This window comes from Myotis brandtii, unplaced genomic scaffold (assembly GCF_000412655.1).
Source record: "Myotis brandtii unplaced genomic scaffold, ASM41265v1 scaffold893, whole genome shotgun sequence".
NCBI classification, from domain to species: Eukaryota; Metazoa; Chordata; class Mammalia; order Chiroptera; family Vespertilionidae; genus Myotis; species Myotis brandtii.
This window is the reverse complement of record NW_005371660.1, coordinates 226,939-237,586: the sequence shown is the minus strand read 5'-3', so window position 1 is coordinate 237,586 and position 10,648 is coordinate 226,939. Positions and strand designations below refer to the sequence as shown.

The following is a 10,648-nucleotide window of genomic DNA, read 5'->3' as shown; positions in this document are numbered from 1 at the left end:
GGCCTGGTCACCCCCAACTGCCCTCCCCTGCAGGCCTGGTCCTCCCCCAACTGCCCTCCCCTGCAAGCCTGATCCCCCCCCAACTGCCCTCCCCTGCTGGCCTGATCGCCCACAACTGCCCTCCCCTGCCAGCCATCTTGTGGTGGCCATCTTGTGCCCACATGGTGGTGGCCATCTTGTGTGAGAGCATGACGGTCAATTTGCATATTACCGCTTATATAGGATTATTCTGTTCATATTTTCTATTTCTTCATGATTCAGTCTTGGTAGGTTGTATGCTTCTAGAAATTTATCCTTTTATTTTCAGTTATCCAGCTTGTTGGCATATAACTGTTAATAGTAGTCTCTCATGGTCCTTGTATTTCTGTGTTATCAGTATGTCTCGTTCCATTTCTGTTTATATTTATTTGAATCCTCTCTTTTTCTTAGTTTACCTAAAGGTTGGTCAATTTTGTTATCTTTTCAGAAAACCAGCTCTTAGTTTTGTTGATCTTTTCTATCATTTTTCTGTTTATTTCATTTATTTCTGCTCTGATCTTTGTTATTTCCTTCCTTTTGCAAACTGTGCTTAGTTCTTTTTCTAGTTTCTTGAGGTATAAAGTGAGGTGGTTTATTTGAGATTTTTTTGTTCCTTTTTAAGAAATTATTTTTCAATTACAGTTGGCATGCAATATTATATTAGTTTCAAATGTACAACATAGTGATTAGACATTTCCATACTTTACTAAGTAATTACCCTGATAAGTCTAAGTATCTTTCAGACACCATAAATATAGATTTTTCTTCTCTCTTAATGCATACATTTATTTATTGCTACAAAAATTCCCTCTTAGAACTGTGTTTGCAGCATCTAAATGGCTTTCATAGTTATGCTTCTGTTTTTGTTTGTTTCAAGGTATTTTTTTTTATTTCCTTTTGATTTCTTTGTGAATTTTCCAGCTTGCTTTCTGGTATTTCATATCATTGTAGTTAGAAAAGATACTTGGTATGATTTCAATCTGCTGAGACTTGTTTTGTGACCTATCATATGATCTATTCTGAAGAATGTTCTATGTGTACTTGAGAAGATTGTATATTCTGCTATTGTTGGGTGGATTTTTCTACATGTCTGTTAAGTTCATTTGATTTAAGTATAGTTCAAGTCCAACGTTTCCTTGTTGATTTTCTATCTGACTGATCTATTCATTGTTGAAAGTGCAGTATTGAAATTCCCTACTATTACTGTTTTTTGGGTTTTTTTGGGGGGGTATATTTCTCTCTTCAGATCTCTTAGTATTACCTTAATATATTGAGGTGCTCTGATGTTGGGTACATAAATATTTACAATTGTTATATCTTCTTGATAAATTGACCTGCTTATTATATAATGACCATCTTTGTCTCTCATTGCCATTTTTGGCTTAAAGTCTATTTTGTTTGATATAAGTACAGCTACCCCTGCTTTCTTTTCATTTCATCTGCATGGAATATCTTTTCCCATCCCTTCATTTTCAGCCTATGTGTGGCCTTAAAGCTGGAGTGAGTCTGTTATAGGCAGCATATAGTTAGGTTTTCCCCCCTAATCATCCAGCTTGCCTTTTGATTGAAGATATCAATTCATTTACATTTGGTGTAATTACTGATAGATAAGGAGTTACTCATACCATCTTTTGTTGTTGTTAATCTTTACCTGAGAATATTTTTTTCATTGCGGGGCAGGGCAGTCATCCAGCTTGCCTTTTGATTGAAGATATCAATTCATTTACATTTGGTGTAATTACTGATAGATAAGGAGTTACTCATACCATCTTTTGTTGTTGTTGTTAATCTTCACCTGAGAATATTTTTTTCATTGTGGGGCAGGGCAGGAGAGAGAGAGAGAGAGACATGGATGTGAGGAAAATGACACATCTATTGGTTGCCTTCTTGCATGTGCCCGGTGCCAGGGATTGTACCTGCAATCCAGGTACATGTCCTTGAGTGGGACTCAAATTCACAACCCTATGGTGTACTGGCCAATGCTCTTAACCACTGAGCAACACTGGGCACTAGTACTGTTTTTTGTTTTTCTGGCTATTTTTTAGTTCCCTTGTTCATTTCTTCCTCCCTTGCTGCTTTTCTTTTTGAATTGATGATTTTCCATAGTGGTATGCTTTGATTCCCTTCTCTTTAACTTTTGTGAATCCACTGTAGTTTTTTGCTTTGTGGTTACCATGAGGTTTACATAAAGCATATTTATATATTTTTTTACAGTAATAACAATTCACCTTTTATTACATATAAAAACTCTACCCTTTTGCTTTCCTCCCTTTATGTTTTTGATGTTAACATTTAAATTTTTTATATTCTGTATCCATTAACAGATTGTTGAAGCTATAGCTGTTTTTAATACTTTTGTCCTTTAACTTTTATACTAAAGTTACGTGTTAACACATCACCATATTACAGTATTAGGGTATTCTGAATCTGACTATATGCTTACCTTTACCTGTGTGTTATATGTTTTCATGTTATAGATTAATGCCTTTTTATTTCAGCTTGATGAACTTCTTACAGTATTTCTCTTCAGTTAGGTCTAGTGGTGATAAAGTTTTATCTCACCTTTATTTCTGAAGCACAACTTTTTCGGGTAAAATATTCTTGGTTGGCAGTTGCTCTCTTTCAGCACTTTGGATATATCATCTCATTCTCTCCTGGCCTGCAAGGATAGCGTGATAGGGTTATGGAGGTTCCCTTGTAGGAGAGATTTTTTTCTTTTACTGTTTTTAAAAATTATTTCTTTGTCTTTGATGTAGATAGTTTTATTGTCATGGAGAAGATTATTTTGGTTTGAAATTTTGGGGTGACCGATTAGCTTCATGAACTTGGATATCCCTCTCTCTCTTCAGGTTTGGGAAGTTCTCAGCGTGACCGATTAGCTTCATGAACTTGGATATCCCTCTCTTCAGGTTTGGGAAGTTCTCAGTCATTATTTCTTTAAATAAGCATTCTACCTCTTTCTCCTTATCTACTCCTTCTGGGACTCCCAAGATGCATACATTATTTCTCTTATTAATGTCCTGTAAGTTCCATAGGCTTCATTCATTGTCATTCTTTTTTTAATTTTTTTATTGCTCCACTGATTGGAAATTTCAATTGATTTGTCTTCTAACTCACAAATTCTTTCTTCTACTTGTTCAAGTCTTCTGTTAAAGCAACTTTTGCATTCTTTAGTTCAATCATTTTATTCTTCAGCTCTAAAATTTGTTTGGTTCTTTTTAATGTTTTCTATCTCTTTGTTGAATTTCTCATTTTGTTCTTGTATTATTTTCCTGATATAGTTAAGTCATTTATCTGTGTTCTCTTGTAGCTTTCTGAACATCTTTAAGACAATTACAGTAAACTCTCAATTTAATGAACTACAGATTTAAGGGACAAAATTTCCAGTCCGTATGTCATATGTGAAAATTAGCATTAATTTAAAAAGGCTTTTAACCAAGATTTGCTTATAATTAAATTAGCAGGTTATTTTTATGTAATTAATTCACTGCTGTTATTTTTAACAAATTTTAGTGACTAGGCCATATGTTGGAAAAAACACTAGTAATTTTGTCAACATAAATATTGCATATCTACAACTATAGTCTACATATTTAAATCCAAGAGTCACTGCTTGGAAACAATGTTCAGGGAATGATTAGCACATGATCACACCACATTGCACTGTGATTGGCTGTTGTTTCACGGCATGACTTTCTGTAGCAGTTTTAACTCATGCTGGCCTATGTTCCCAGGGCTCTAAGCCACATCCCCGCCGTGTGCATTTGTTTACTCGCAGTGACTGGGTGAATGCACGCATTTACTAGACCTATCCTATCTAATAAAGAAGGAATATGCTAATTGACCCTCACACCGTCGCAAAGATGGTGGCGCCCACAGCCAATAAGGAGGGAATATGCTAATTGACTTCCCTGCCCTCAAAGATGGCGGCACCCCACAGCCAATAAGGAGGGAATATGCTAATTGACTGCCCTGCCCTCAAAGATGGCGGCACCCCACAACCAATAAGGAGGGAATATGCTAATTGACTGCCACGCCCTCAAAGAGGCAGTGCCCACAGCCACAAGATGGCGGCACCCCATCCCCTCAGCCCCACCAGCACGCGTGCCTCCGAAGTCCCCCAGTCCCCTCAGCCCCCCAGCCACCCAGGGCTGCCCGAGGCTCAGGTAACCAGGGCCAGCCGGCACTGCCGGCAGTGGCAGCAGCAGAGGTGTGATGGGGCGTCGCCTTCCCCTGATCGCCTGGTTGCCTCCCACCCCTGAGGGCTCCCAGACTATGAGAGGGGGCAGGCCGGGCTGAGGGCCTCTAGTATAAATTTAAAATTACTGTTATACATATAGAAAGCTTTTCTGTGAAATTAAACTTTTCATACATAATTTTAATTACACAAATGTGTCTACATAAGTAAAAACGGTAAACTAATTTGTCAGTTTTTAACATATGCATTTGGAAACCCTACTTTATTATATAGTGGACTTGCGGCTTTAACGGACACCTCCTTGCCCAAAATAGTTTGTTATGTCGAAGTTTTACTGTTTTGAGGTGTGTTTTTTTTATCAGGTTATTTCTGCTTCTTCATTTTTGGGGGGGCTGTTATTATAGGTTTACTGTATTCCTTTGGTGGAGTCATTTTTCATGATCCCTGCCATCTTGCACAGGTGCCTTCACATTTGAAAAATCAGTCACCTCTGCCAAACTTTATGGACTAGCTTTGGGAAGGGAATAGTTTCACGGCTGGTGGAAGTGTGCTGCGATCCTGGGTCCAGTGCTGCAGGGCACCAAGTGTTCTGTGTAGCAGTACTAGGTCTGGCAGGGTTGTAGGTGGCCATGATGTCTCTTCAGCTCAGGCCACTGGTGTGTACCGCATTGACAGCTGTGTGGTTCTTGGCAAGCACTGTAAGTGTTCTGCAGTGGCTGCAAAGGCTGTTGGGGTTTTCTATGGCACCTCCAGGTCTAGCTGCTAAGGACCAACGCAGGCAGCATTGGAGACCCAGAACCAGTGGTGTGCACATAGTCAGTTACAGGGGGCCAAATGCAGGTGGCAGTGTAGTGGCAGGGGCTGTTTGCAGACACATGATAGTGGAGGAGGCCAGAGCAGCAGCAGGTCTGGGGCCAACTGTGGCCTCACTGGCTGCTACAGAGGCCCTGGTTGCCGGCATGCTCTCTGTGGCTGCACACTCTCTTCAGGTGCACACTCACCCCTGGGCCTGTGATGAGGTAAGGCCAGTTACATGGCAGGTGCACAGCTGGAGGGGCTAGCTCCAAGCTCATGCACAGCAGTGGGGGTCATCGGGGCGACGGTGGGGGTTGTCTATGCTGGGATCTTATGCTTGAGCAGCTGCAGAGACCTGAGCTTGCTACCGCTGGTCGGGACATGGGAAAGAGAGGGAGAGTGGAGGGACTCAGGTGGCTGGTGTCAGAAGACATGAATACCTGTGGGGTGAAGTCTGCAGGAAGTACACAGTGGCTATAGCTATACTTGCTATTGGCTTCAGGTAAGTGGCAAAATCGGCTGGGTTTTTCCACTGAGCAGTTCTCTGAAGCGCAGTCACTCCCACTCAGTGGCTGCTGCCAGCAGCCCCTGTTTTTCTTCCTTGTTCCTAGCCGGCTTTATACACTTCAGCTTAGCTGCTCTGGGTGAAACTGGTTGTCACCCTCTCTTTTTTTCCTGGAGAGGGGAAATCTTTCTAGATCAGTAGCTCCCTCTTGATGCTGGGGGATGGGATGATACTGGCAAAATGAAATTATCTTCCTTCTCTTTTTGTGAGATTACTGTCAGATTTTTTGTTCCACTGTGTTGTTTATAGATAGCTGACTAACCATTGATCTTTGTGAGGGCATGAGGACACTAGGTCCTCCTGTGTCACCATTTTGGCCCCTCTATCTTCACATTTATTTCCTTTACACTTCTTTATTTTTTATTTAATATTTTTTCCATATCCCCAATAAAAATGAGTTCATTGGGGGAAAAAAATTGACATCATTCAGAAATGTTTAATACAAACAGAGCATTCACCAAATCTAGTCTCTTTTCAGGTACATGTTTGCATGCTTGTAATTGTAGTACATATACTTTCATAGGCTGCTTTTGGGGGCTTATTAAATCAAACATTTCTCCTGGATTGCTACATAGTCTTTAAAACTAGTATTTTAATGACTGCATAATAGTAGTCCACTGAGTTTTCCGTCATTTACTCATGTATGATTTTCGATTGTTTCCAGCGTTTTTATTATTGTAATTAAAGTTATAATGGTCAACTTTAGGCATATTATTATTTCTGGTAATTTTAGATTATATCCTTAAAATAAAGGATTGAGGTGGAATTATTGAGTTCAAGATTTTAAATATATAATATCTACTTTCTTTCCAAAGAGTTGTGTGAATGTATCAGTGTCATTGTAACAAGAAAGGTCTTTCTTTTCAAGTAAAAATTGATTTCGCAGAACCAGCTCTTTTATGTTCCATAGTCTGTGACCACTTGGTAAGACAAAAAACATGGGAAGTCCAGTGAAAAAACAGTATTTTGAGAAACTGAAATTAATATTTTGGTTTCTCGTGAGAAGTGAGCTGGTAATGAATTGGGTGTTCTGGAGCACGGCTTTATGTTTTAAACTCAGGATGCTGCTGCCCTCCTTGTTCCTGGCCAAAAATATCAGAAACTTAAAATGTAGGTATACTGTTTTTAAAAAAATGAAACTTAAAATGTAGGTATACTGTTTTTTAAAAAATAAAATATTTTTTTATTGATTTCAGAGAAGGAGAGAGATAGAAACATCAGTGAGGAGAGAGAATCATTGATTGGCTGCCTTCTGCACGCCCCACCCTGGGGATCGAGCCAGCAACCTGGGCATGTGCCCTTGACCAGAATTGAACCTGGGACCCTTCAGTCCACAGGCTGATGTTCTGTCCACTGAGCCAAACCAGCTAGGGCTATAGGTATACTTTTTGATAGAAGGTTTGTGTTGTTTATAAGCAAAAGTTTAAGTTATGATATGTTTGAAAGTGAGCCCTTTTACCTAACCAATTTTATTAATGATGCACTTCTTTTCTTCTTCAGAAAACAGACTTCCATAGAAGCCAGACACTGAGCTACACGCATGGCTATGCAATGGCTCGTCGTCCAACGGTTGGAATAGGCGGGGACCGGCTCCAGGTCAACCAGTTGTCCCAGGCTGACCTGGATGAGTTGGCCAATAAGGCACCACTTCTAACTTATGGTGAACCTAAGCCGGCTGCACCTCCGGAATTTATTCCTGCGCATGTGGCTTTTGACAAAAAGGTACCATATGGGATTTTAGGGTACCCCTTGAATTCAAATTTCTGAGAGCCAACTGTTTGCAGAAAAGTCAACAATAAACCACAGGTTTTCCAGAATACTCTGAAGAGAAAATTATTCAAATGCCTCAACCCTTAGTCATAGACAGCTGAACTCAGGATTGAAAGGGCCTTTCTTTAGTCAGGAAGCTGATTACAGAAAATAATTCCCCATAGACTTCACTGAAATATTTTCCAAATACAGTTAAGGGAAAGTTGGGTGAATTCTGAATTCTGAGTTCATATTGCTCTATGTTTACCTGCTCTGTGTTTCCTACTTTTTAAAGTTTTATATTTTGTAATGATGACAAATCCCTAACCTCCATGAAATGCAAGATGTCATCATGAGTACAACTCCATCTGTTGTCAGTTTTCTCTGGGCTGTCTTCCTAAGTTTCTGTCTTTTAGGGAACACTTCTGGCTTGGCATGGCATAACTCAAGGGTGGTATAACATTGTGTTTGTGTCTCATTTACTCTTAGGCTTCTGTACTGGGAGTTACCTTATTTCCATCTGTTGACATTTCCACATCATCTTTGGTTTTCCTTGTCAGTGAGTCTCCTCTTTTCACTAAGGCCAGGTGGTCCTAACTATGGCCATGCAGTGGAATGACTGATGGGACTTTTTTTTTTAAATCTCAACCTGAGGATATGCTTTTTATTGTTTTTAGAAACAGGGTGAGGGGGGTGGGGTGGAGAGAGAAACATCGATGTGAGAGAGAAACCGATTGGTTGCCTCCCATATGCACCCCAACTAGGGATCAGACCCACAACCTAGGTATGTGCCCTGACTGGGAATCAAACCTGCCCTTTTTGGTATGCAGGACGAAGCTCCAACCAATTGAGCCACAGCCAGGGCACTGATGGGACTTTTAAGAAACTTAGATACTTCTCCAATCCTCAATGATTCAGATTTCCAGTGATTTTTATGTATAACTGGGACTGAGAATTACTGACCAGTTTTTATAAGTTACCTTTCCTAATTTACTCCTAACCTATTTTTTGATCCTTTAATGTTATTTTTGTTCAATGGCTATACTATTTTCATCCAGCTAGACAACATTTATTGAGTACCTATGGAAGATATAAATAGTCTGGTTGTTGTGGCTGATTGAGCATATCCCATACATCGAAGGGTCACAAGTTCGATTTCTGGTCAGGGTACATATCCAGGTTGAGGTGCATGCAGGAGCAACCGATTGAAGTTTTTCTCTCACATCAGTGTTTCTCTCTCCCTCTCCTTTCCTCTCTCTCTAAAGTAATCAACAAAAACATTTTTTAAAATATTAAAGGAATTCTGGATAAAATTTAGTCTGGTGGTAGAACTGTGCTATTTACATTAATAATCAATGAATTTACACAATCTTTAATGTATCAGCCAGAATCAATATAACCCCCATTTCCCCATCTCAATTATCACATTTGATAGGAAAAATTCACATATTCATTCATAATAAATCTAATATCCACTAACTGGTATCAGTTATACGTATGGCTATTTCTTTACTTGTTTCTTGTTTCTCTTCTTGATTCACAGCTGTGACAGGCACTGCAAAATCAGTAGATAAGGGAGAGGGGTGAAAATACAAGAGAGGAGTGAGATAGGTATTTAATAATTTATCAAGATATAAATCCTGGTAGGTTCAATTTTTATTGAAAATAATAGCAAATAACTATGATAAACTAGAAAGTGATAAAGTTATATATGTCATGGAAAGTATTATTGAAATGCAGAGAGGGGGAAATTGTGCCTTAATAGAAAATAGGCTTCTTTATATTTTTGTTCTTCTATGTTATTTTATGCTTATTGTCATTACTTAATTTATGCTTTTAAAATAGTATTAATAATTCATTTTTAAAAGATAGTAGGCATGAAGAAGTATACTTACATTTTAAATTTCCTATTCATTTTACTTGGATCATCAAAATTTCTAGATAAATAATCCTTACCATAGATAATAAGGTAGAGAGTAGTTAAACCCATGGTTTTGAAACTAAGATTTTTTTTTAGAAGAGGAATTTATAGTTTTTCTGAATTAAATATGTTTAATTTTTTTTAGAAATACCCATAGTCAAATTAATAGCAAACATATTTGTCCGTATTTTGGGCAGACTTTGTATTGTCCCTTATCTTTAGAGTATAACTTCGTTCCTTACGCAGGTGATAATGACCAGGACATGTGCTGTGAACACCCTCATCTTTTTTCTTTGTTCCCATAACAGTTCTCATTGTCACCCCCTATGTTCAACTTCCCACCCTCATATCCCACTCTGTGTTCCTGATGTTATTCTTCTTTCATCTCTCTTATCTTTAACTTTCATACTACTTCCATTTCAAACAGCTAGTAAGTTTTTTACCTAGGGTCAAAGTATGCTGCCTTAAAAAAATTTCTACCTTGTGACCCCTTTAACAACTTCCTTTCTCACTTGACTGTCAGATCACTTACAATTTGACATCTCTCTGCCCTCAAGCCCAGAACTATTTTTTTTTTTTGCCAGCATTCCCTTTGACCTGTTTGCAATATTTGCCATTGTTGATCCTCTCTTCCTTGAAACTTTGCTTTTCTCTTGCTGCACTGAATCTTCACTCCTCTGGTTTTCCTCTCTCCATCTGGCTACTCCTACTCTGGCCTCCCCTTCTCCTCTCATTTTTAACTGTAAGCATTGTAAAGGGTCTGTTCTCATTATTTTATACTAGTGGCCTGGTGCACGAATTCATGCACATTGAAAGGAAATTAATTAGAAGAAATATTTTAATATCACTACTCGCCCTTTCTCTATAATAGAAGTGTCAACCAATTTCACCACCGACAATGACAGATCAAAACACACACGTGCGATTGGCGCCAGTGAGAGCTTTATATGTATTGTGCATGTGTGAGACAGCTTAGCCTTTTATATATATACTAGAGGCCCGGTGCACAAAAATTTGTGCACTCGGGAGGGGGGGGGAGGAGGGTCCCCCCAGCCCGGCCTGTGCCCTCTCGCAGTCTGGGACCCCTCGGGAGATAATGACCTGCTGGCTTAGGCCTGCTCCCGGGTGGCAGAGGGCACGCCCAATCCCTAGGTGCAGCCCCTGGTCAGGCTCAGAGCAGGGCCGATTGGGGAGTTGGGGCGCCGCCCCCTGTCATGCACAGAGCAGGGCAGATCGGGAGGTTTCAATGCCACCCCCAGTCACGCTCAGGGTAGGGCTGATTGGGGGGTGGGGCACCGCCCCCTGTCACACTCAAGGCAGGGTCGATGGGGAGTCTGCGGCTCCACCCCCTGTCACGCACAGAGCAGGGCTGATCAGGGGGTTTGGGCGCTGCCCCCTGTCA

The 10,648-nt window shown here is 39.9% G+C and overlaps 1 protein-coding gene across 1 annotated transcript in view; it reads left to right on the top strand.

The window, feature by feature from the left end:
- The window catches only part of EFHC1 (EF-hand domain (C-terminal) containing 1), a 68,526-nt gene that overhangs the window by 7,309 nt on the left and 50,569 nt on the right, over nt 1-10,648 (top strand). Inside the window, exons 3-4 of the mRNA XM_005885159.2 lie at nt 6,613-6,616; nt 7,077-7,298. Of these exons, the coding sequence (XP_005885221.2) occupies nt 6,613-6,616; nt 7,077-7,298 (226 nt within the window). The remainder of the gene's footprint in view (nt 1-6,612; nt 6,617-7,076; nt 7,299-10,648) is intronic.